Source organism: Porites lutea, chromosome 13, assembly GCF_958299795.1.
Source record: "Porites lutea chromosome 13, jaPorLute2.1, whole genome shotgun sequence".
Lineage (NCBI taxonomy): Eukaryota > Metazoa > Cnidaria > Anthozoa > Scleractinia > Poritidae > Porites > Porites lutea.
In genome coordinates, this window is record NC_133213.1 from 11,843,824 (window position 1) to 11,867,360 (window position 23,537).

At 40.7% G+C, this 23,537-nt stretch overlaps 2 protein-coding genes across 2 annotated transcripts in view; both read left to right on the forward strand.

Moving 5' to 3' along the window:
- LOC140922376 (VWFA and cache domain-containing protein 1-like) overlaps positions 1 to 10,199 on the forward strand; it is a 41,960-nt gene extending 31,761 nt beyond the window's left edge. The window contains exons 11-15 of the mRNA XM_073372367.1: positions 399 to 739; positions 1,864 to 2,014; positions 5,478 to 5,722; positions 7,307 to 7,503; positions 7,860 to 10,199. Of these exons, the coding sequence (XP_073228468.1) occupies positions 399 to 739; positions 1,864 to 2,014; positions 5,478 to 5,722; positions 7,307 to 7,503; positions 7,860 to 8,651 (1,726 nt within the window). The 3' untranslated portion in view covers positions 8,652 to 10,199. The remainder of the gene's footprint in view (positions 1 to 398; positions 740 to 1,863; positions 2,015 to 5,477; positions 5,723 to 7,306; positions 7,504 to 7,859) is intronic.
- A 7,687-nt stretch (positions 10,200 to 17,886) lies between these two features.
- Positions 17,887 to 23,537, forward strand: part of LOC140923722 (VWFA and cache domain-containing protein 1-like) — a 43,300-nt gene continuing 37,649 nt past the window's right edge. The window contains exon 1 of the mRNA XM_073373795.1: positions 17,887 to 18,084. Coding sequence (XP_073229896.1) covers positions 17,926 to 18,084 — 159 coding nt within the window. The 5' untranslated portion in view covers positions 17,887 to 17,925. The remainder of the gene's footprint in view (positions 18,085 to 23,537) is intronic.

A 23,537-nucleotide genomic window follows, 5' to 3' on the forward strand; every position in this document is an offset into this window, starting at 1 on the left:
CCCCGACTGATTCTTCACAAACAGCGCTATAGATGGTGTTGACCAATTTTGAAAGATTTTTGCCGATATCAAAGAAACTGACATCAATTGTACTGATATGAACAGAAAAGAGGACAGCGAAGGGGGCGGTAGCTCAGCTGTTTTGATAGTGCTGGAGAAAATAGTGGAACTCACATGAAGCGAAGATAAAGAAAGGAGACGTCTCACCGCCGGTACCCATTTATACACATGGATAAATTGAGGCACGGTCAGAGTAAAACTGTTGCCAAAGAAAACAACGTAATGACCCGGCAGGGCTGAAAATCCGCATCTCATAATCTGCATTTGGAGTCCATGGAATAAACTATTAAGTAACTGCATCTCCCGTTAATTCAAGGCATTTTAATTACATCTTTCAGGCTACTTACAACGGTTTATCCCAAGTGCGCAGAATCACAGCCGTACTCATGTTTCATTATGGATCAGTCTGGCTTCCTCGTAATGCACCCGGATTTCATGTTGCCCTCAGCTGAAGCTATCGATGTAGAGCACGTTCATATCACCCAAAAGGAAAAGAGCATCGCAATTGATTTAGTTAGTCATGGCTACTTAGTAAAGAGGACGTGTCGACATGTGGAAAGTATAAGAGAGCAGAGCTTTTATGAACTTCATTTGCCTCCGGAGGGATTCAGTACATTACATTCAAACCAGGGATGCAAATATGAGCTTAGTCAAATACCTGGAACAAACGTCTACTTAGGTTGGACAACTGATAAGTTCTTAGTAATACACAATGTTTTTGTGCCAATTGCTCGTTATAGTAATGTAGCACCTATTTGTAAAAGAAATGGGGTGGGGAGGGGTAATATTTCACGCACGTGAGTCAATTATAACAAGTATTCAGCGCTCGTGCGAAGCTCGATCAGTTTTTTATGTCAAATATAGCAAAGATATGATTAAAGCACCTCACTGTCTCATGCATAAATTGTTTTAACTCTTCCAACTAAAAGTTAGGGTTACTTTAGCAAATTTAAAAGAAAGATTTCAGGAAAAAATTTATTTCAGTTGCACAAGGGTAAGATTTAAAAACGTCAAGCGACCTTTTCAAAATGCCGTTCATTTCCATCATTATATGAGAAAACATACTTGGATGCGCTGCAGCGGAATAGGCGCTTAATCACACTTGGTAAAAAAAAGACGAAAGACGAAAAAGTGACCTTCGGATTTACAAAAAGCTTGCTAAAACATTATAAGATAAGATAGTGTAGGCACTTACGCTGCAGAAATGATAAAGGGCTCCGCTTTTTCCCAAAAATTAGTTGATCACACCGGACTAGTCTTACAAGGACTCATTTTCTTGGTCCATCTTTCAACAAAATAGTGCCGGATGCAAGTTATGTTTACGTCCTTAACGAAACCTTGTAGAATTATACTCAATTAAGCTTTGATGATTTAAAACTTTCAGACATATTCAAACGGATCCAAAAACATCTAAACAATGATATGCTAGATATTTTAACGGGCTTTGATAGGGCTTTGTCATGCATGGTGAGAGCCATAATGTTTGTCAAAGCTTAGCTGAAATTATATCTTGAACTATTCTTGTTCATCTTTTCTCGCACATGAAATTTTTAAAGACCGATACCAAATGACTCGATCAAAGCGATGATGCCTTTCCATCTTGGCCGTTTCAAGATGAAGATATGCACTTTATAGTTGAACTATGAGTGGCAGAGTTGTTCAGCCAATGAACTATTACTTCAGAATTTTCTTTGATTCCAAGGTGCCTTTAGGGTATTTAAGTAACCAAAAAAAAAAACATCTTGACATAGTTCCCTTTATATGTAGTTAAGTAAGGTCAACTTGGCTTCCCTCTCTGTACAGGTGTTGTGGCGCGAGATTCCCTCTGTGTTATATCGTCCTGCTCGTGCTCTTCAGATAATGAATGCTCCACATTGACTGATTTGAAGTGTGAATGTCCCTGTACCTCCGCTCTGGAATTTTTCTATTGTCGAAGTCAGTTTCCAAACAGCAGGTTAGTCAACATAATCCAAAGTCATTTTGTATTAAGCCAAAATGCAGCTTTAAAGCTCTTTTCAATAGCATGCGACTTGGAGTCAAAAAATTAACCAACGGTTGTAATCTTTGCTTTCTTCAATCAAGATTACGACGAAGTGAAGCAATCAAAATGGAACTAAATTCACCAACCACAACATAAAGACGCGAACTGAAAATCGGATGTTTCCTGAAAGGTCTTCTTCGGTTATTCAAACGAAAAACTTGAATGTTGGTTAATTTTTTTGCTTTAGGGGTCGCATATCATTATCATGAACTTCATCATTTACATAGTGATTATTCGCTATTTGTAAAAGGAAGCAATAGATCTTTACGATATTAAACCTTCATCGAACCAATAAAGTACTGGTAAAATATGATACATTACCTCATAGGGGCTGTGCCGCACTATTTGCTATCTTTTTAAAAAGTTAAAAAGTGTCTTCTCATCAATTGAATTCTAAAAATAATGGTCCAGTTTTGTGATTTAGGACAATATTTAGGCATTAAAACTGTTTCTTGTTGTCAGTTGCTGCAGAGGGAATTAAGGATGGACAGGGATTGGAACTTGAAAAAGTTGGGCTAAGCTTTTGAAGACCAAATGCCTTGCGTGCAAAAATCACTAAAAAAAATTATGGCTAGTGCTCCCTGATTCAGTTCTATATCTTCTTCAAAACTCTACAGGAGCATTTTATTTATGGGTAAAGGCACTAGTAATAACTTCAGCACAGATTTGACCTAAACACGATATAGCAACATAACAACATAGTCTCTTACATTATTTGCTCTTATAAATGGACAATAGGAGCAGTTTTTTACTAAAGTAGGCAAATTCCCTATAATAGGCCCTTTGCATGAGTTGATCACGTGATCAACTTTCGGTATACACGAAAACAGTTCATTTTTGAAGTATTTCGCAGGACAGAGTGAAAGAGCATATTAAAATTAGGTAACCTGAGAATTTTCAACCGTATATCTCAAAAGTAGCGATTGCAACGCCCGCCGAAAGTTATGACCATTTGTAGGAGAAAAACAACTTTTGCCACACAGTCATAGACTGCAAAACAGAAAAACAGAAAAACAGAAATCGGTAAAGCGTGGCGTAAGAGTCTTACGCCCGAAAAAAACCGACTGTCCGTTTTCCATACAATGAGTTCCTTCCGACCAGGGGGTTCAAAAATGTCGTCGAGCTGCCAAAAATCTGTTCGCAACTCCGCCCTCCTTGTGAATTTGATAGACTGGCGTGTTATTATTGACGCTGTAATCCAGTAATTCTAAAGCAGTTTTTAGCGTTGCTTCCCTGTGAAATGTAGTGTATATAGTGAAATGTAGTATATATAGTGGAGGATCAAAAATGAGTGAAAGTGGCAGTACGACAACAAAGCCTGTGCCTGCTCCTCGAGGAGGGAGAAAGCCGAAAGAGCCGAGAGCTTTGGACAAATTGTAGAATGTGCGGCTGTTGTTTCAAAACACAGTTCGGCAATTTTACGAATGGATGGATAAGCTCGGAAAATGCGTTTGTTGCGCCTACCAGAAAAGGGGAAACGTTACCAAAGTGGGCCGACCTACTGAAAAACGAACTTTTCGTTGTCCTCGAGGAAGGAGAATCTTTCTCAACGAGAGCAGTTTGCTCTCCGCGCGGAACAACGGTTAGAAATTGCCCCGGGAAACTGCACGGCGATGCTTTCGCAAATTAGAGAAGAACTGAACACGCCAACTGACAATGAACAATTATTGCGATTGAAAAGAATGAGTAAATCCCCTCATTCCAAACCACGTCTTGCTGATTTAGCTCTGTAAATTACTATCTGTGAGAATTTAAAATCCTGCCAAAAACGCTAACGAGCTGGGCCCAGCGTGACAAAACATTGCAGGGAAAAGTCACATTCACGGACACAAAGAAAATCGCTTAGAATTATTCAAATCCAGGAGGCACTTTGGAGAAATAAAACAACCTAAAACCCTTAATCAGCCGCAATGAAGAGCTTTACATTTCTAAAGGGGCCAAGTAAGAAAATGCTCTTGCGTCAGAGGGCAAATCATGCCTACCAGAGAAAATCAACATGCGTGTCACGACCTCTCAGTATGAAATATATTTAATAAGCGGCCAAAATTCACATTTGCTCAGTCAAAACTTTTTCCTCCAAAGCATAATCTACTCGACAGAGAAAACAATTCATTGGAACAAGCGGCATGTTTGCATGAGGTAAAAGTCGTGTGTTTCCTACCGATCCCGCTTTTTTAGCCAGGCGAGATAACAATGACGGTCGGGCGTTGCACGGAACTTGAAGAACTCTGTGCATGAACAAACATCCGATAAATAAGGCTTTTGTCAAATCCTGTTGGTAGAACACAGAAAACATCCTTTCCCCTGAGTAGCAACTCCAAAGCTTCCCTCTGCTCCGATTTTAAAACAATTCCCAATTCTTGCGAGCAAATCCAGGCGATCAACATCTGTCATTTTACAGCGAAAGCTTTAACAATTCATCACGGTATGGAACAACGTGAATGACATGTTGAAAACATTACTTGACAGCTTGGTGACAGCTTGCATCAAAATTTAACCAATGAGAATTGCCCGTGGCTAGGAGAAGCGGGTAATTCGAACGAATATAACGTATGCAAAACGGACAGTTCGTATTTTTAGCGTCTCTCCCCAGTCTCGCTCTCTGTTTTCAGCCTCATTCCAGACCTTTTGTTTGACTGCTCGCGCGTACTTGAATACGCAAAAATACGGACTGTTTTGCAGTCTACACAGTCACGCTTGCATGAAATATTTCTTTAAGCATTACAGGGCTCAAATCTCCTTACAATTCATAACAGCCCTTAAATGCGTCAGGGAAAGATATAAGGACAGTTCATAAATTTTAGAATTTACAAGGATTTGTCAGTGAAAAACCACTAAAACGTGACTAGGTGGTAAGAGTTGTTTTTCTCGTACAAATCCTAATTTTCGGGCAGCAGTTACAATCGCTACTTTTGACATACATGGCTTAATATGCTCTTTGAGCTCGTGCTACTAAAATTGTTCAAAAGCGAACCGTTTTCGCGTTTACCGAAAGTTGGTCACGTGATCAACTCATGTAGGGCCTATTAGCTGCAACAAACAATAAGAATTTCAGTTAGGAACAGAAGAGGCTGTCAAACTCACAAGATTTTAGGTTAATTACGCAGGAACAGTTAACAATTTTTAGTTCTGAACAAGGCTAGAATACCCCATCCTGGGGTAGATTTATTGTGTGGTATATATCTAGAGTTTTGTAACTCAAGATTAGAGTACCTCATACTCGGGTCAATTAAAAGTTTTGTAGAGTTTCGGAACAAGGCTAGAATGTCTCATACTCAGGTAGATGTAACTTGTCGTATCTGCAGTTGAATCATCCGCTCACCTTTTGTAAGAAACTAATTGACTGATTTTTTTTTCTCTACTTTGTTTTGTATAGCCTTCCTTTGTGCCCATCATTTGCACCTTCAGAACAACCTAACAATAATCCTTTAAATCCCAAAACGATTTGTCTTAACAAATGCTTTGATCCCCATTGTGAGAGGAGAAACAGTTCTCACTGGTGTGATGGGATAGTTAGTTGTTATTGGTGCCGGAACGACAAGAACGGCATAAAACTGGAAAAACCCTACTGCGCAAGTTCCGAACGCTGCTTCAGAGGAAAAGAGTCTGCAACTTATGAACGTAAGAGCACTTGCTTAATAGACCTTTCTTCCATTTGATGTTTTATATCCTTACCTAATTAGATCTCTACTTTAAGATCTTGCATAAATCTAAATCTGCAAGCATTTTCATGCATTTTTTTCCATACTATGTGATATTACATGTCAGCGACTGCCTAGTGGACCCTTTTTCTTCAAATAAAAGTTTTGAAGATTTACAAAACTCCCTTTGTTCCCTATAGGAAAGATTTACTAACGTGCATAAAGTGCATTTATATATCTGTCCGGATTTATAAAAAGGTACCTACAGAAATTTCAAGTGCGTTTTAACTATTTGACCCTTGATGTGAATAAAAAGCAGTTGAAAGTCGCTAGGTAGGGCTTAAAAAAGACAAATTAACACACGAAAAGTCGCTCTGGCAAAAACGACAGAAATGAAATGAAATGAACAACATCTAAAAGCACAGAAATTATGACCTTTCAGTCTCTCAAACTACGAGGCTCAAAGCGATATGCCCGACTAAAACAGACCTAGAATCCACCTTCTTTGAGCCCAAAAACGGTTATCTAAGAGAAAATCACTTCAACTAAACACTCACGAAGCGTTTTTTTGCTTGTACACTATACTCTTAATTGTAACACGAGCACCACGACATAACTGAATTCTGTCTGTCTGCAACTTCAGGAAATCAAAGAATCAACCACTTTCCCGGTACTAATAAAACTATCCACAACCAACCAGGCACAATGTCTCCACACTTAATACGCGAGAAAAATCAGCAAATTACTCTCTCTCAATAACTCTCGTTTGAGTCCACATTAAATCGTCATATGTAAACTTTCCTGCCACAGTGGATTTATTCAAGACCCATGATGCCGAGGAGCCGTTTTGAAAGGGACACGTAGAGGCTGGCATTCAAAACAATTTTTAATTAAGTCTCTGGCTGGTCAGAAAATTAATCTGCACCAATTTTGGTCTCGCCGAATACATGTGACTCCTACAAACTACTTTTTGAGGCCAGAGGCTCGTCATCGCCCACACCAAAGCTCGCAATATGATGCCTTTCCGCCTCAAGCCCGAAATCAGTGTTTGACCCTTTTAGCCAAAATGAGAGGAAATACGGTAACATATTGGCACGAGGCAGACTTCACCGGTCGTGAGAATTGTTCTTTCATAAGGCTTAATGGTACCCTCCGAAAACTTTGCTGCAAGCGGCCAAAAAGACCACGGGAAACAACTTCTACCGCGCCAGTGCCGGGGGAGCTGATTTCAAATGTAATAGTGTTTTATGACAAGGAGAGAATTATGGGAAATGATAGGTGGGGGAGAGGGGGGAGGTGGTGGTGCTATTGCATTAATGCACACAAGTGTTAGTAAGTTGAATGAAATAGGGTTCTACTCCAAACTTCTTGTCTTGTTGTTTGTTATTGGGTACATTAGTTTCGCCCTTCGTGCTTGTTTAGTGTATACTTTAAATTTAGTCCAAAATACTACTTCTGTGTACCCAATAAAAATTGATGCATGTGAGGAGTTTAAGGTCGACTTCTTTTTAATTCAACTTAAAGAGCTAGCCTTAGTGATACATTGGCTTATTTACGTCTTCAGCTGATGAAGCAAAATGCGTCAGAGGTACGGTAGTAACTTCTACGAAGAACAAGACTGCTGATAAAGCAAACTTCGTCAAAAGTACGGTGGTAACTTCTACGGAGGGCAACAGTGGCTTGTCAACTACTGCTTCTATTGGAATTGCCCTTGGATGTTCCATTCCTGTTATAGCACTGGTGATCATCTTACTAATTTTGGTAAGCCAAGTTTTTGATTCCATCAAATTGTTAAAAACGGGGTTGATGATAGATACCTTTAAATTCTAAGACGAGGACGATTACGAGGAGGAAATTTTCTCAATACTCGCACGCGTGTGAAACAGCATCATTTTGGTAGGCAAACGTAATAGCCCTCGACATTTTACTGCGGGTTTAATTTATAAATTGTTTTTAAGTAGTTTTTTTCGCTGAAAATGATAATTTTAAAATGCTGAGTGAATTGGAGATGGTCGCAAATGTACGTAAAATTTCAGGGGTTGAGGGTATAGTTTTGTACCTTTAGAGAACAGTTACAGATAATTTTCCTTTGTCACTTTTATTTATTAATTGAATAGCTTACAAGACGCTATAGGCACTCTGCGGATCCACCCGTGAAGAAAGACAACAGTATATCCATGGAACCGATTGAATCCAGTCCAAGAATTTCTCATGTCCCTGATGTCCTGCCTTTGTCCGCTTCTAACCATGCTTTTCGAGTTTACGAGGATATAGAACCACTACAAGGAGGCCCGACTGCCACGAGTCAGTTGCAACGTCAGAATGCTGTTGATATGCCCGCCACCCAGCAACCATCTCATCAACCTTGCGAACCAGCTGTTCCCGAGAAACAACGAAAGATGAGCACCCAGAGTGCCTCGTCAGCACCACCTGTACCAACTACGAGAAGGCCGTCTGATGTGATGCCTTCTCGACGGAGAAGTTTCGAGAGAAGTTTAACTGACACCAGCGAGCCACCACCTGTTCCCAAAACAAGAAGGCCATCCCAGTGTGATACCACCGCGCCAAACACGCGTCGGTTCCGAAGTCTGTCCGAAGACAGTCCAATGCAAGTCACGGGCTTCACCAATACAAGGCCGCTGGTTTTTGGCTCAGGAAGAGATGATCCACCAGCTCTTGTTCCTAGAGTAAGGAGGCCTTCAAATGGCCGTTTGTCAGACAGCAGGTCTGATTTCCCCTCGATGCTTCCTATTTCTGGCCAAGAAAAAGCTTTATACAGCAATATAACACCCATTTCTGAAACAAGTGAGGACTTTATAACAGAAAACAATGAGGATGACACCGATGTTGATGGGTACATGAAATGTGTCTTTTCCAGGGATGGTCCTCAAACTGTAGTTCAAGGGTAGTTCTTAATGTGCCTTAATTCCTAAGCCTATATTTCCTTTTGTTTTACATTTGCTTTTTTCTAGACAATTAACAAATTTTAGCGTCAAGGTCTTAGCGTGGCCATTTTAATGGTAGCTGCAATGCACTTCTTTCATATGGTGGGTGGTTGCTGAACTAAATTTTACTGCTTCAAACAAGGCATTTCAGGTCAACTGATCAGTATGGCCTGTCAGGTGAAGACTTACAAATCCCCACATACTTTCCAAGCGTATCGTTGTTAACGCCGAATAAGTACTATATATCGCCAAGGTGTTGCTGAAAGAAACAGCTTTTAAAATATTTTGACTTCTTTCATTGTTAGTAGGCATGAAATCGTACTCAAAGTGTGAAAGACAAAAACCATCGCAGAAACAAAAGAACAGCCAAATGGTTTTGAGCCAGTAACTTCATATGATTGGCTCTGTAGTAGGCTTGTTTTTATATGGTTGAGAAGTCCCAGGTGCTATTAACAGAAGTTGCTTTAAAAATATCATACAACGAATTGTTAACCCTTCACTATTCTTTCATTAAGAGTCAAACTTTGGTCGAACAACATTACCATTCAATACCGTAGATTTTCTCGCGTCTTTTCTGGATCCTAGGACCCTCGCTCTTCTCTTAAGCCCCCTTACTCTGATCGACATGGCGGACTAGCTGGAGACCCCATTTTTACACACTTCGGCCTAGGTCAAACGTTGAACTTTTCATGAGACGAACCAAACTTAGGTAGTTAAGTCAAAAATAAAAAAATCCGACGCCTGGCTCAGTTAAGTTCGTCTGAATGAGTCTGAATCGCACAAACCTTCCTTCCGTCTGCATCAGACGGATAGAGCGTCTGAAAATCATCTTCGGGCCAAACCTCGATCGTCGCATGCGACGAACTAAACTAATAAACTAAAAATTTTATCATAATGTACATTTAGTCTCGTTCGAGAGAAAATTTATCACTGATCTTCGACGAGTCCTAAGTTCTACTTCTGACCCACAGAAGATCTTAACTTTTTGGTTCGTTTCATGAAAAGTTGGACTTCCTCGATACTTGATGACCAGGGCCCAGTTGTTGGAAGGCCGATTAGCGCTAACCCAGGGTTAAATTTTAACCCGGGTCTCTTTTTCTTACCATCAAAAGAATTTTTTCGGACAATTTTCTCTAATCTTTTTAGAGTAGCCAATAATCAAATTGTAGACAAAAAGAATTAAACTGAATTTGCTTTTTAAACTTTCAAATCTGAATTCAAATTTCGCACTAACCCTGGATTATCTTAACCCAGATTTGAACAACCTGGCCCAGGTGGCTAGCCCCTGGATACGTATCCATTCGCAACCGATTTCAGGTTTCTTTGCTGATTTTGCTTTTCTGGCCCAGATGAATATTCTTATTTTAGTGACGATTTTAGCCTGAAAATATTCTTGTTTTATTCTTAAATTATAGCTTGTGAACTTTCCGTTTTAGAATGTACTGGGATATAAATTGAAATCGATACAGGTTCCCTAGTTTTGGTGGCTAGTTTTGTCGTTTATAAAGGGATAATTTTATACGGTTTAAAATATAAATGACCCATTATTGACTCGGCGCGATAATGGGTTTTATGATGAGGCGGGGCATTATCTTATCTTTAAGTGCAAGCTGCAGAGGTGGATAGTCAAGATAACGATAGTTGGCTAGGCACCACACACAGAGCGGGCTATAAATTCGTGAGCTTCGCTATCGCTCGCCCCTTTTTCTGCCAACGCCGATCGTGAGCTGTTTAGCTTTTCAATAGTGAACTTATTTCTTTCTCCGAAGGAACAAGCCAACAAACAATCAGGCAAGTGCAATTCTTCCCCCACCCCTGTTGGTGTTTTGTATTCAGGTAGCTTTTCATTTTATTTTATTTTATTTTATTTTATTTTCCTTTTTCTTGTTGGGGTGCCCTAGCTGAGGACTCTGTTTGTTTTTCCTTAGCGCCCGCTAATTTTCCAAATATTTTCTTTAACCTAATGGCTAAACAGCGCGTATTAATAATAGGGCACTCCTTTGTTCATCGTCTTAAGGCGTTTGTGCAGAAAAAGAGGCACATGCAGGCTTTTAGCAGCCTTAGGGGTATGGCAGATATTTATTTTCATGGAGTTGGCGGCCGCACGATAGCAAAATTTCGTAAATTCGACTTTAATGTGGTGCGCCAACTGGTCCCAGATGTGATTATTTTGGAGCTCGGCTCCAACGATTTGGTGGAGCTCTCGCCGCAGACAGTGGGTTCAGAACTGGAAAGTTTAGTTCGGGAACTGTACGAGATTGACTCTGTTCAATTTGTTGTCGTGGGGCAAGTTCTCCGTAGGCATACACCGAACTCGGTCGAGTATAATTGTAAGGTAGGCAAGCTTCACCAATATCTTAAGGTTGTCCTAGAGCCGTTGCCTTTTTGTTATTACTGGCGGCATAGAGGTTTCTGGAAATCCAAAAGCGAACTCTTCTTACCCGATGGAGTCCATCTTAACAATTTAGGTAACTATAAATTTATGCGCAGCATTCGAGGGGCGGTTTTGCAGGCCTTAAAGTTAGTGGGTGCGTCCATAGTTTAGTCAATGCTGTGCCCTGTAGTGGCCAGTTCGATATTTAAATGGCGATGTTATAATACATTTATGAGATGCTGTGTCACATGTACATTTACAACTTTGCAGGCTATATCATATTTCATCAGGCATTTTAAATGCATTCTTGTGGCATGTTTTGTACTTGACATTTATGGCTATTTTGGTGTGTTACTCTCCTGGCGGCTATTGTTTACTACATTAGTGTGCCCAACTCACTAAAGCCATTATAGGACAAATGTCCTTTTTACAATGTCTCGGATTATTTTTTGTCATTATGTTGCCTGCTCTTGATTTGCACTTGACATTCTTTGGCTTCCGTTTTTCACTTGGAGCCTCGTTGGAGCGTGTTTAGCCCAACTCTCCTACGCCATTGTGGAATGTCTCGGATGTCTTTTTCGTCACTTAGACGCGTTTCCGTTTCAATTTACAATCGCCATGGGCTCAATGAAAGCCCGCCAAAAACCAAGGAACACACCCACTAAGTTTGAGGGTATCACAAGATTTTTAATTTTTGTTGGAGTAATATAGTGTACATTTTTCATAAGAATGCCTCCTAAACGAGCATCAAAGCGCCAGGCAGCAAAAAGACCAGCCCCTGCAGTCGCACCAAAACAACGCCGGGCAGAAAGTCGCCCTAATTCCACGGCCCTGCCGGAGAGCTCAGCACAGCCACCGGAGTCCTCCTCGCAATTAAGCCCCACCGAGCTTGGGGCAATAATTTCCCAAGCTATCTCGGGCGCGTTGCAGTCAGTCGGCATCGTCCAAACAAACCTTGCTCCCGCGGAAAGGAATTCAAGAACGAACACCCAGCCCACGCCCCAGCCCACCGTGGTTGAGGACGCCACATCGAAGGAAATCGAGGCATTGACGAACACCGTGGCTGCTGGTAGGCTAACCTTTCCGACTGAGAAACCAGAAGAAACGTTTTCGAGCGTCACTTTCCACCTCGAATCTCGGGTCTCAGATCGTGTCAAGGCAAAGATTTGGGCGAACGAATATGTAGATTTTGGGTCACTCCTCACGGTGTCCCCGGACGAGTCAAAGTATCGTATATCTGTCACGGATGATCACGATCACCCTAGTCTTTGCCTTGAGCACGTTAAAACAAAGCGGCGTAGCTTAACTATCGACCAATGGCTGACCGCGTTTAATGTATTCGTAGCTGTTTATACAATTAAGACTCCTAGTGCGATAAGCTCCCTAATGAAGTATTGTGAGGTGGTTCGGGACATCGCAGCAAAGCAAGGTAATTGGCGTTATTATGACGAACAATTCCGCTTTCTTCGTCAATCAAAACCGGACAGATACCCTTGGGACAACGTAGCTTGGGAATTGTGGCATCAGGCCTTACATAGCTCCCTTACCACCTCTCGGCCAAACTCTAACAATGATTTTCGAACCCGTCGGCCCAACCAGCGTCCCTTTCAGTCTTTTCCCAAGGGAGTGTGTTGGCGGTTTCATGCCGGTCAATTCTGCAGGGGATGCAATTTCAAACACTCCTGCTTCAAATGCGGATCTGTCCACCCAGCGTCCCAATGTACCGCTACCAGATCTAACACAAACATGTACAACCGTCCAGCACCAAACCTGCCCTCCGGGAGTGACAGTCAGGGACGAGCTTCTGTTGAGCCGCGGGCCAACCCCGGTAAAGCCCGTCCAACTCGCGTTTTACCTTAGGGGTTATAATAACCCCATTTCCGACTATCTTATACAAGGCTTTGTTCACGGTTTTTCCATACGATATTTAGGTTCTTTAATTGCAATGCGATCCCAAAATCTTAAAAGTACCAAGGACAATCCGACTAGCGTGACTGAGAAGTTGTCTAAGGAGCTCACAGCAGGCAGAATGGTAGGTCCATTCGACGTACCACCTTTCGACCCCTTTAGGGTATCCCCCCTGGGCATTATTCCCAAAAAGTCTCCGGGCGAATTCAGGTTAATTCACCATCTCTCCTACCCGGCGGGGTCATCGGTTAATGATGGTATCCCTAAAGAGCTAGCCACCGTGAGATATGCAACCATTGATGATGCCATTCGTCTTATTAAATCGTTAGGGAAGGGCTGTTTTCTGGCGAAAACAGACATTAAATCAGCTTTCCGAATTATTCCCGTATCCCCCCACGATTTTCCGTTGCTCGGCATGGAATGGCAGGGAAAGTTCTATTTTGACAAATGCCTTCCCATGGGGTGCTCCTCGTCGTGTAATATATTTGAAACCTTCACCACTGCGTTAGAATGGATCGCTATGAACAAACTAAACGCGTCGGCGGTCATACACATTTTAGACGACTTTTTATTTATTGCGCCCTCTAACGAAAAATGTCAAGGAGACCTCAATAATTTTCTTACTGTTTGCCAACGTATAGGCATTCCGATCGCCAACGAAAAGACTATGGGGCCTGACAGAGCTTTACAATTTGCAGGCATCACTTTAGATACCGAATTGATGGAGGCTCGCCTTCCTGAGGAAAAACTTGACAAATGCCTATCCCAGTTGAGCTACTTTTGTTCGCGTAAAAGCGTTACTTTAAAAGAGCTGCAGTCATTAATAGGGCTTCTCAATTTTGCCTGCTGTGTTGTGGTGCCCGGACGCGCTTTTCTCCGCCGTTTAATTGACTTGACAAGAGGCGTCCGGAAACCTACCCATCACGTTAGATTAACAAGGGAAAGTAAATATGATCTACAAGTTTGGCTCAATTTTTTGCGATCGTATAACGGCAAATCCTTTTTCCTCGGCTCACGCTGGTACACTTCCAAAACCCTCAAATTATTTACGGACGCGGCGGGTTCCCTTGGTTATGCCGCGATATTTGGAAAGCACTGGTTTTTCGGGGAATGGCCTGCCGTTTGGAAAACATTTAACATCACTATCTTAGAGTTCTTTCCTATTGTCCTGGCAATCGAAATTTGGGGACCGCTTATGCGCAACAAATGTATTGTTTTCTTTTCGGATAACCAAGCAGTGGTTGAAATAATCAATAAGCAAACTTCTAAGGACCGTTCAATCATGGTTCTACTCAGGCACTTTGTTCTTTCCACACTCAAACACAATATTTTGTTTCATGCTAAGCATATCGCTGGTTGCATTAACCGCGAAAGCGATGCTTTATCTCACCTACAGGTAGAGAAATTCAGATTACTAGCACCTTCCGCAGACCCACAACCGACGCCGGTTCCGGGGGGCCTACTACCCAACAACTGGCACATCACTTGACCGAGCTTCTGCACTCAGCCATTACGAAGGGATCGCGTAGGACTTACGAACGAGCGTGGAAGACGTATGTCGAGTTTTCCTCTGAATTTTGCGATTCTCGCCGCTCGTTGCTGCCAGTCTCCGTCAACAATTTAGCGTTGTTTATATCTTATCTTTCAGCGAAGAAGTTTGCATCCTCCACAATCTCGACATACGTCTCCGCGTTAAGTTACGTCCACAAACTTGGTAATTTCCCGGATCCCACCAAAAATTTTTTAGTGCAGAAGCTTTTAACGGCTCACAGTAAGCTTCACTCCTCACCGGATGTTCGGCTTCCCATCACACGCAGCGTGTTGCAGCACTTAGTGCTCGCCTTAAATCACACCAATTCATCGGCATTTCAAAGATTGTTATATCAAACCATGTTTTTAGTAGCCTTCTACGGCTTTTTTCGTGTGGGTGAACTCACGGTCAAGGGCGCGAATTTGAAATCCCTAGTACACGTGCAAGACCTCCATTTTCACTTTTCGAACAATGTCGTGACCTCGGCGACCATTGTCATAAAAGACTTTAAACACAACAACACCAGGCGCCCCTTTTCAGTGTTTTTGGAACGCGCTGAGGGATCTACGCTTTGCCCAGTGGCTTATTTACAACGCTACTTCTCTACAAGGGGTGCAACCCCGGGTCCCTTGTTTTGCTTTGCTGACGGATCTCCAGTTAAAACTAGCCAGTTTACGCAGCAGCTGCAACAAGCCTTGAATTTTTGTGGCCTTGATTCAACTAAATACAAATCTCACTCTTTCCGGATAGGCGCCGCCTCTCTAGCAGCTGAAAAAGGCTTATCGGATGCTCAAATTCGTCACCTTGGCCGTTGGAAATCCGACGCATTTAAACTATACATTCGTCAAGCTACAGGAGTATCTAAGGATTAAGCTCGCCTTTCAGTCATGGGCTGGGGCAACGCATATTTCTAGATTTTGCCTATTTTTTATTTATTTATTTTTTATTTTATTTTAATTTTTAGTTTGTCTTAGTGACTCTGACACAGCTCAGACATGGGCTGGTTGTGTCTTACTGCACGTAAGCTCGCCTTACAGTCAGGGGCTGGGGCAGCAATGACTTATAGATTAATCATGTTTATTTCCGGTTTTTTCTGTTACATTCCAACTTTGACATATTATTATAACTAGCTTGGGGGCTTCGAAGCTCGCCTGTCAGACTTGGGCTGGGGCGGCAATTCTTCCATTTCAAACAGAGCAGTTGTTCAGGTACCTCTTATTTTAACTCGTAAGGTCTCCAGGAACATGTCAGAAATCGGCCTGGTGTCCCCCTTTTTTGCCTTTTCGTGTTGGGATCTTGTCTTGGGTGCGTGCCCGCGGCTTTGGTTGGGGCTCGCCACAGAATGTGGCTTGTGGCTAATTTTCGCCCCAACTTAATTCACTGAATCAAATAACTGTCATGTTACACTAAGCGATGATTCTCGGTTAACGTGACACTTAAGCACTTGTAATCGGTTTGTAATAAACGCCACTTGAGTGGCCAAATTATTCCAAATACGTGTCTCCTTCATTCAGTGAATCCTGGCTGCGTGCACGAACGCAATTATAAATATTTCAGTCTATTGTCTATATAGTTGGTATAACTGAGCCGCTCTCGGCATAAAATTGTATTTACAGATTTTCAACATACAAAATTATATCCTTTTCAAAATCTCAGCCTTGGGTTTATTCTTATCATATTCTTAAAATTTGGCAAATTTCACCTCTATATTCTTATAGGATATCTTCTTATAAAGAGTGAATGAGCACACGTTACGATCCCGATAGGTTAGCTAGTATATATCAGTTTTAATCCTTTTTTATCTGAAACCTATAAAAAATTTAGCCTTTGTAGCAAACATGATCCTGATGCTTACCGGAGTTAGCTGACGTACTGCGATATTATATCGAAGAAAGCTTAAATGAAATGTTGCGCTAGACCAATAATTAAATTAGAAGTCGATAATTGTTTATCGCTTCTACATTTTAATATTCATAGCTTTCATCGAAATTGCATAGCTTACTGTGCTTTTCACAAACATGCGAACTCTAAGGGTGCGTTCGATTGGGAAATTTGGATTTAGATTTTAAAATCCAGATTTCGGATTTGCAATCGAACGCGAAATCTGAAAACGGATTTCAACGCTGAGACATTAAATTTTTGGTTTTGTATTTTCCTTTTTACCGTTCGATTGGGAAATCAGAAAAAAAGATTTGAAAAACTGTCCTTAGGAACAGCGGTCTTGCATGCGCACGCATAATAAGTAAAAAGAAGACCGCTGTTTACGAGAATAACTTTCAAATCCTTTTTTAGATTTTCCAATCGAATAGTGAAAGGGAAATCCATGAAATCCGAATTTAGATTTCTTAATTGAAATCCACCCTGAGGACGGATTTCTAGGAAGTCAAATCCGTTTTCGGATTTCGCGTTCGATTGCAAAATCCGTCATCGTCAGTTGCCTTTTGAACATCAAAATTCCCAAGTTGGTGCAAAGCGCAGTAACTACTTTGCTAAAGAATCTAGAGTTGAGGTTCTCTTTTCTTGGTATAACGGAGACCTGGCTTCGAGAGTCATCGCATCATACCGATATTTAGCAATTAATGAATGAGGCTGAGTAGGATATGAAGAATTAAGCAGATCGAGGAGGGGAATTCATTAATTGCTTTATTATTCATTGAAAATAATTCTTAGTTTAAAAACATAACTAACACATGCTTACCTGTATTGATGTTAAGTTCATCTTTGATAGTGTACCTTTAGGTTTTTCCAGCTTCTCAAATATTCTCCAAATAGCAGATGTCGCCCTCCGAGTTGTCTTTTTGCTGATTTTGCTATGATTTTTTTTTGCTATTATTACGCCTAGTTCCAGCTGTAGTTTTTACTCTTGAAACGAGTGAAGTGTCCTCCATTTTTATTTTCACAACCAAAACAACTCATTTCCTCGTTAAAGTCAAAACTCTTCCAAGCTAGCTACAACCTTATAACCACTTTACGACGACTACTTACTAATGACAAGGACAAAAACAAACCGCAGGACAGACAGGGAGCAGTATACAGGATCAAATACTTCGGCTGCCAGCTACTTCAATTTGATAAAATTTATCAAGCGTTTGCATAGAGGTGAAAGAAAATCAGAATGGCATCTTTGTTTTACAGTTATTGTTTTTCTTGCCTTCTCAAAGGTGTATAAGAAATCAGCTATTCCACTAATAGAGTAAATCGAAATCAATGTTTTTCGTGAAATGACTGTCCTTTCGAAACTCCCGTGACACTTACTTGGACAACTGAGTATGTATTCGGGGCATGAAGATTGCTGTATCTTAATAATTTTACTTTTGAGTAGTCAGTCAGCAGACATTCCGTATGTTCATTCTCCATGACATGACGCAAACAAGTGTATGGTTGAATGATCGACACATCTTCTGTTTTTATAAAGCCAAAAGGAAATGGCGGCTGAGATGCGAAAGCTTTCTGCCGGTCTGTTTTTCGTAGCCTGTGCCATCTTTGTGCCCCAGGAGAGCGGTGGAATTTTGTTAGATCCAACCTTAATTGGGAGAGAGTTGCAGTTGTTTGCTAATGATGCTCTTGGAGTGGATGACCTTCAAGTAAGACTGCTTCATGTTTGCTAATTTCAGCTTTTACTGATCTTTAACTAACAACCGAAATATTAAATGATCAGTCTTCTGTCAGGTGTATTACACACCATGACGTTAAGCTCAGTTCGATAATTTGACAAAGTTAATTACTCGTGTAAATCTGAACTGCAGACTGTGCGTGGGAAGTTCATTGGGCATCCATTTTGCGACATGCGAACATGAAAGCTAGAGATTAATTCCGCTTTGTGGTTTTAGATTTTAGTGTACAAAACAAATCGACACGGCACACCACCTTTATAGAGACTTAAACATCAGACTAAACGTCGCTTGGAAAGTGAATTCGCGTTCTTTTAATCTCCTTCGCGAATATTTCAACTTACTTATTAATAATACGTTTTTCAAGTGCAGGCGAAATCTCCTAGATCCTGTGTCCAAGTTCACAAAGAGAAATTTCTTCGTAGCCTTTTAACTCCCCTATCAAAGTGAAATTAGTCGTTTTTACAGGAATGTAAAAGAAAAGAGTGCTGTACATGCTGAGTTGTTGTTTTACCTACTGCATGCTTTAATTTCTTGAACCGTCCTTGTTGTCGTCGCTGTTGTTGGATTTTAAGATCCCTTCTTACTGAAAACGGCGACAGCACTGATAAACGATGTCGGCGAATATATTACAGTCAAACCTCTTTAATACGGACACCAAAGAGACAGAACCAAGTGTCCGCTTTACAGAGGTGTCCGTATTATAGAGGTAGGGAATGTATGATTTTTAGCATTTCTGGGACCAAACGAACTGTCCGTAATAGAGAGGTGTCCGTATTACAGAGGTGTCCGTAAGGAGAGGTTAGACTGTACATCATGTAGTCATATGTAATCTCATATACACAACGGTCTACCTTAAAAAACGTATTGGGCTTTCTTCTAGCTGGTAAGGACCAATATCTGTTGGCGGAATTCCTGAATTTATGTGATCTTTAATTTTTTTAATGCCTGACTGAAACCATGATATCAGTGTCGGATCTACTAACTTAAAGTTTAACATGTTTCCTTTTTTTAATATATTGAAGGATATTAGTAAGTGATCCAGTCAGAACTGAACTAAAATGTGCAGGAGATCAGAGCAAAAGTATTGGAATTACAGCGTTAACGGTGCTCGTTAACGGTGTTGGTAATCGGATTCGAAAATATTTGTAGTTTAATTCACATTAAATTTAGACTGACTAAACCCTTAATGAGTAAAAATAACTCGAAGTATTTTGTATACTTATTTCCTATTTTTTTTTTATGGTTCGCTCAAAGGGACACTGGTCATCGTCATCCGTGTACGACCATGTATGGTCATATTAAAAACGATACGGTGAATGACCGCGTCATAAAGCTTCTAGAGGAGTAAGTTCACAGTTGGAGTAAGCCAAAAGACAAACAGCTAGCGTATTTTCTCTTGATTAAGCTAAAAACTGAGAGCTGATTCTTCTCGCAAAGGACAAAATTGCGACCTAAGATCATACGGCTATATTAAGTTGACTGTAAAAACCACGGATTAAAAACGACGGTTTGACCGATCTTCGGTGCTTTTCAAGTAAGTAAAAAAGATAAAAGAATTAGCATATATATGTGTAAGGTGTAAAAATATTTTAACTAGAACTATAAAAAATGTTTGAAAATGATTTAAGAATGAAATAACTCATGCAGAAAAAGAGCACCAATAGGATCTAATTAAAGTGCTGTTTAAAAACTTTTGTCTCAGTATATTAATAAAAAACTTATCAAACAATAGGCAATCGAATTTGCTTTTACAGTTCCTTAAAATGCTAAAATTATTACTAAGATCTTTAGGTGCTGAAGAATGTTTAACACGGAAGTGCTGGCCGATGGATGAAGTTGCTCTTTTGAGTTCGTCAATTCGCTGGCGTAAGTGGGGCACAGGTCACATTCAAATTTGTAAACAAGGCATTGCTGGTTGACAAGAGGTGGCTTAGCTTCTCGCAAACACTGGAGACACGGTCGTGTGAATTTTGTGACTCAAATCCTGAAGCTGACGTCGAACAATGTCAGCCGAGGACTGGTCTTTAAATGGTAAAATAACACTAACAGGGTCAGGTGAATCAAAAACAGCCGCGAGCGATGAAACAGGTTATAGTAAGTTCGCAGCAAAAATGAGCGAAGATGGACTAATTAGATAAATGTTTCACTGAAATTTGGGAAAACGTCTTCTAGTCAACTGTATTCGCCTTATTTTGTCGTTTTTGTATGCCGGCTCTTAGCAACGGCTTTAGAATACGGCCTTTTAATCGTGTCCATGTGTTTTCAGAAACCGTCAATTAAGCAAAACAGGTCATTTGACTTAACAAATATACTAATAACTGATAAGGCATGAAATGAATTCCGCCTTAAAAGGCGGAAACATGTTAAGAACGATCTGAAGGCCATTTTGACATCCAAAAGCTTGGAATTTTTAATGTGCAAATGTCCCCCGTTTGAATAGCCTGCAGTGCAGTCGTATTTTGGGCGGACGAAAACTTGCTTATGTTCGTATTGTTGTAGCCGCTATCTTTGATTTCGTGACAAAGAAAAAAATTGGGGAGAGTAGAAATAGCAGCCCTTAGGGTAGGTGCCAGGGCGAAAGAAGGAAAGGAGGAAAGGGGGAAAGGGGAGGCGAGAAAATAGAATGCTGAATACTGCAAATAGAATACATTACTGCATGGAATCTTGAACTAACGGCAATCCAACTTCTTTACAAATTTCGGCTTACACATCCCCGAAGCGCTTCTTTCGGTTTGATGGCCTGAAGAGATTTTCTGAAGAAGAATGGCCTTGCAAGGAATGAAACTAAATACAACGTGATTCGTTCAATGTGGACCACAGCTTACCGGTGAAGGAGGAAATCATCACACTTTTCTTTAGAAAATCACCACACTTTTTCTTCTCGGGACTTCGTGCCTCGCTCGGAGAGGTTCGCTTTCCAAGTGCATTGGATAATTTTCTACCAGGTCTGCAACACGATCGCATGACAGTCTGATAGGTCAAGTTGATATTCGATTCTACGGTAAACAAGACGCTAAGGAGCGTAAACTTTGGGGTCGTGGCTGTGGATTAATAGTGAATGTTGAGGAATGGTAGGAAATGATATTTTTCCCGATACCGTTCCAAGCAAATACCCTTATTTTTCTGCTTTTCTTTTACAGACGTCTTAACTTCGCGATCTTCAACGGACGTCTGCTAGGTGGATGATCCCGTGGCTGTAAGCCAATTCAATTATAATTTCTGTCATAAATAAATTGCGCACGACGAGATCTCATGAGTTCCGCTTCCTTTATTTGCTCGACAACAACACTTTCCTTATGTACAGTTAACTCCACACCTTCTCCAGCAACGTAACTCTCATCAATAAACTCCTTACAAAACTTGCTGAAAATGCACAATCTCCGCTTCATAGCGTGGATAATTCATGTACAAGATCGCGACATAAATTATTACATGGAAAACAATAACACACAATACAAAAAACAAGTATAAAAACACCTACTCTTACCATCAAAACGACAAGAAGAACAATGATAATGATGCCTATTCACAACGGTTATACGGTCGTGACAGCGTTTTGCTTCCCCTTGTTGACAATCTATATATCGCTTTCCGAAACGCTTCGTCCAGACGCAACGCAAACGACCGCACCTCTTTCTCTTTCGAATTACTCTTGCTGCAATCCTCTCCAGTTGTCGAAATCTCTTCACTCTTAAACTTTATACACATTTCTTTAGCCAAACTTTTCTCCATGTAACTTGTGTAATCTTCACTTTCCAAAAACTGATTTCGTCTATTTGAGCATAATTGTCTTTGACTGTCTCAATAATTTCCTTTCATTAAGGTGTTTTTCAGAGGCCATACCGATATTTTTCAATCGCTTTAAAAGTGATTTTATCCATGTCTGATCGATCTAACGGGGCAAAGATAAGTAACTACAAACCAAACGGCGAGCAAAAAGTAATATTTTTTTCTTCCTCAGATAAACTAACAACTAGAATTGATCTCGCGATATTTCCAACTCATTCCGGTGTCAATACGTCAAATACCCAAAACAAGCCGAAAAGTAACCGACTTGGGTGCCGAATCTTTAATCGTACCTCGTGCATAACTTATGGGTATTTTTTCAGGTTTCAAATTACCTTGCGTCGCAGTGGCGCAATCGGCTAATCCCTCAATTTCGGGACATTCGGAAGCAACTTTGGTACCTCCGGATACAACTTTGAAACATTCCTGAGCTGCACGAATCCTTTACTTCGCGCTCCGCCGAAGTAACATTAGGGACCTTAAGATTCAAAAAGGGAGCAAGGACGACGGCCGACCGGAAGTTGTTTTCCCATAAGAAGCATGCGCATTAGAGATCTGGTTTGTTTTCATGGTTGCGTGACCCCGTCGTGACTCCGTCGAGGACGGCAAAAACACCAGTTTGACGTTGTGCCCTCTGTGTACTTCAATTTCTTTGGTTTTCTCAGAGATTTAGTCCTGTAAACTCGTCATGAGCTCTGCTCAGTTTGTCTCGACCCCTTCCCCGTCATGTTCAAAGGAAACAAGCAACAAAAAGCCAGCGTAAGCAAATATTTTTGTTGGCTCGTTTTATGTTTGTTGTTGGCTTCTGTCGTGCAGATGTTGCAGGTGTGATTTGTCTTTTCCTGTCATTTTTCTGCTTTCAATCAGTGTTTAATGTTTATATAAATACCACTTTCAGAGTCATTCTTTTTTATTGAGTTTCTACTTGCGACTGTCGTACGGAGTTTATATTTTTCGTGTATTCCGCGTGAAAGAGAAAAACAACTCCAAGCGACAAACTTCCCAAGAGTGTTTTTCCTCCCTTTATAAAAATAAGACTACTTCTGTTGTGTTTCTGTGGAGTTTTGACTTGAATTGCTGAATAGCTGTCTCAACCCGGCATTTGTCAAACCTTTCGTTTTCCTCTCCAGTGGCGTGCGTTTATCAAAACTCCGGAAAACATTTCGGGACCGAAATTTTTCTTGTCGGTTTTCTATTGAACAACTGCACTTACTAGTGCCAATATTTTTGTATTAAATATTTTCTTGTATACAACCAACCTCTTCGGCATTTTTTCGTAGCTCGATAGCTCTTTGTCTCTTCCCTTTTCACAACAAAGTTTTAAAATAGGTCTCACTGTTCCTCACACTTGAATATGCTAAAATTACACATCATGCATGTGTTTTTTAACTTCCTACACAGTTCACACATTATATTTATTTCTTAGCATTATATTTGTTTCTTACTACCAGTGGGGTTTACCTTTCATCGTAAGGCGTTTCTTTGTTTTCCTCTATTAATATGATAGAGTTTTTGTAGATTGTGTGTTGTTTCTTTCACTACTGTCATTGATAGTTTATTTACTATGTCACATTTCGTATGACAGGATGTTCTGGACAAAGGAACATGATGTCATTTTAGTCAGAGAAATGCTAGCG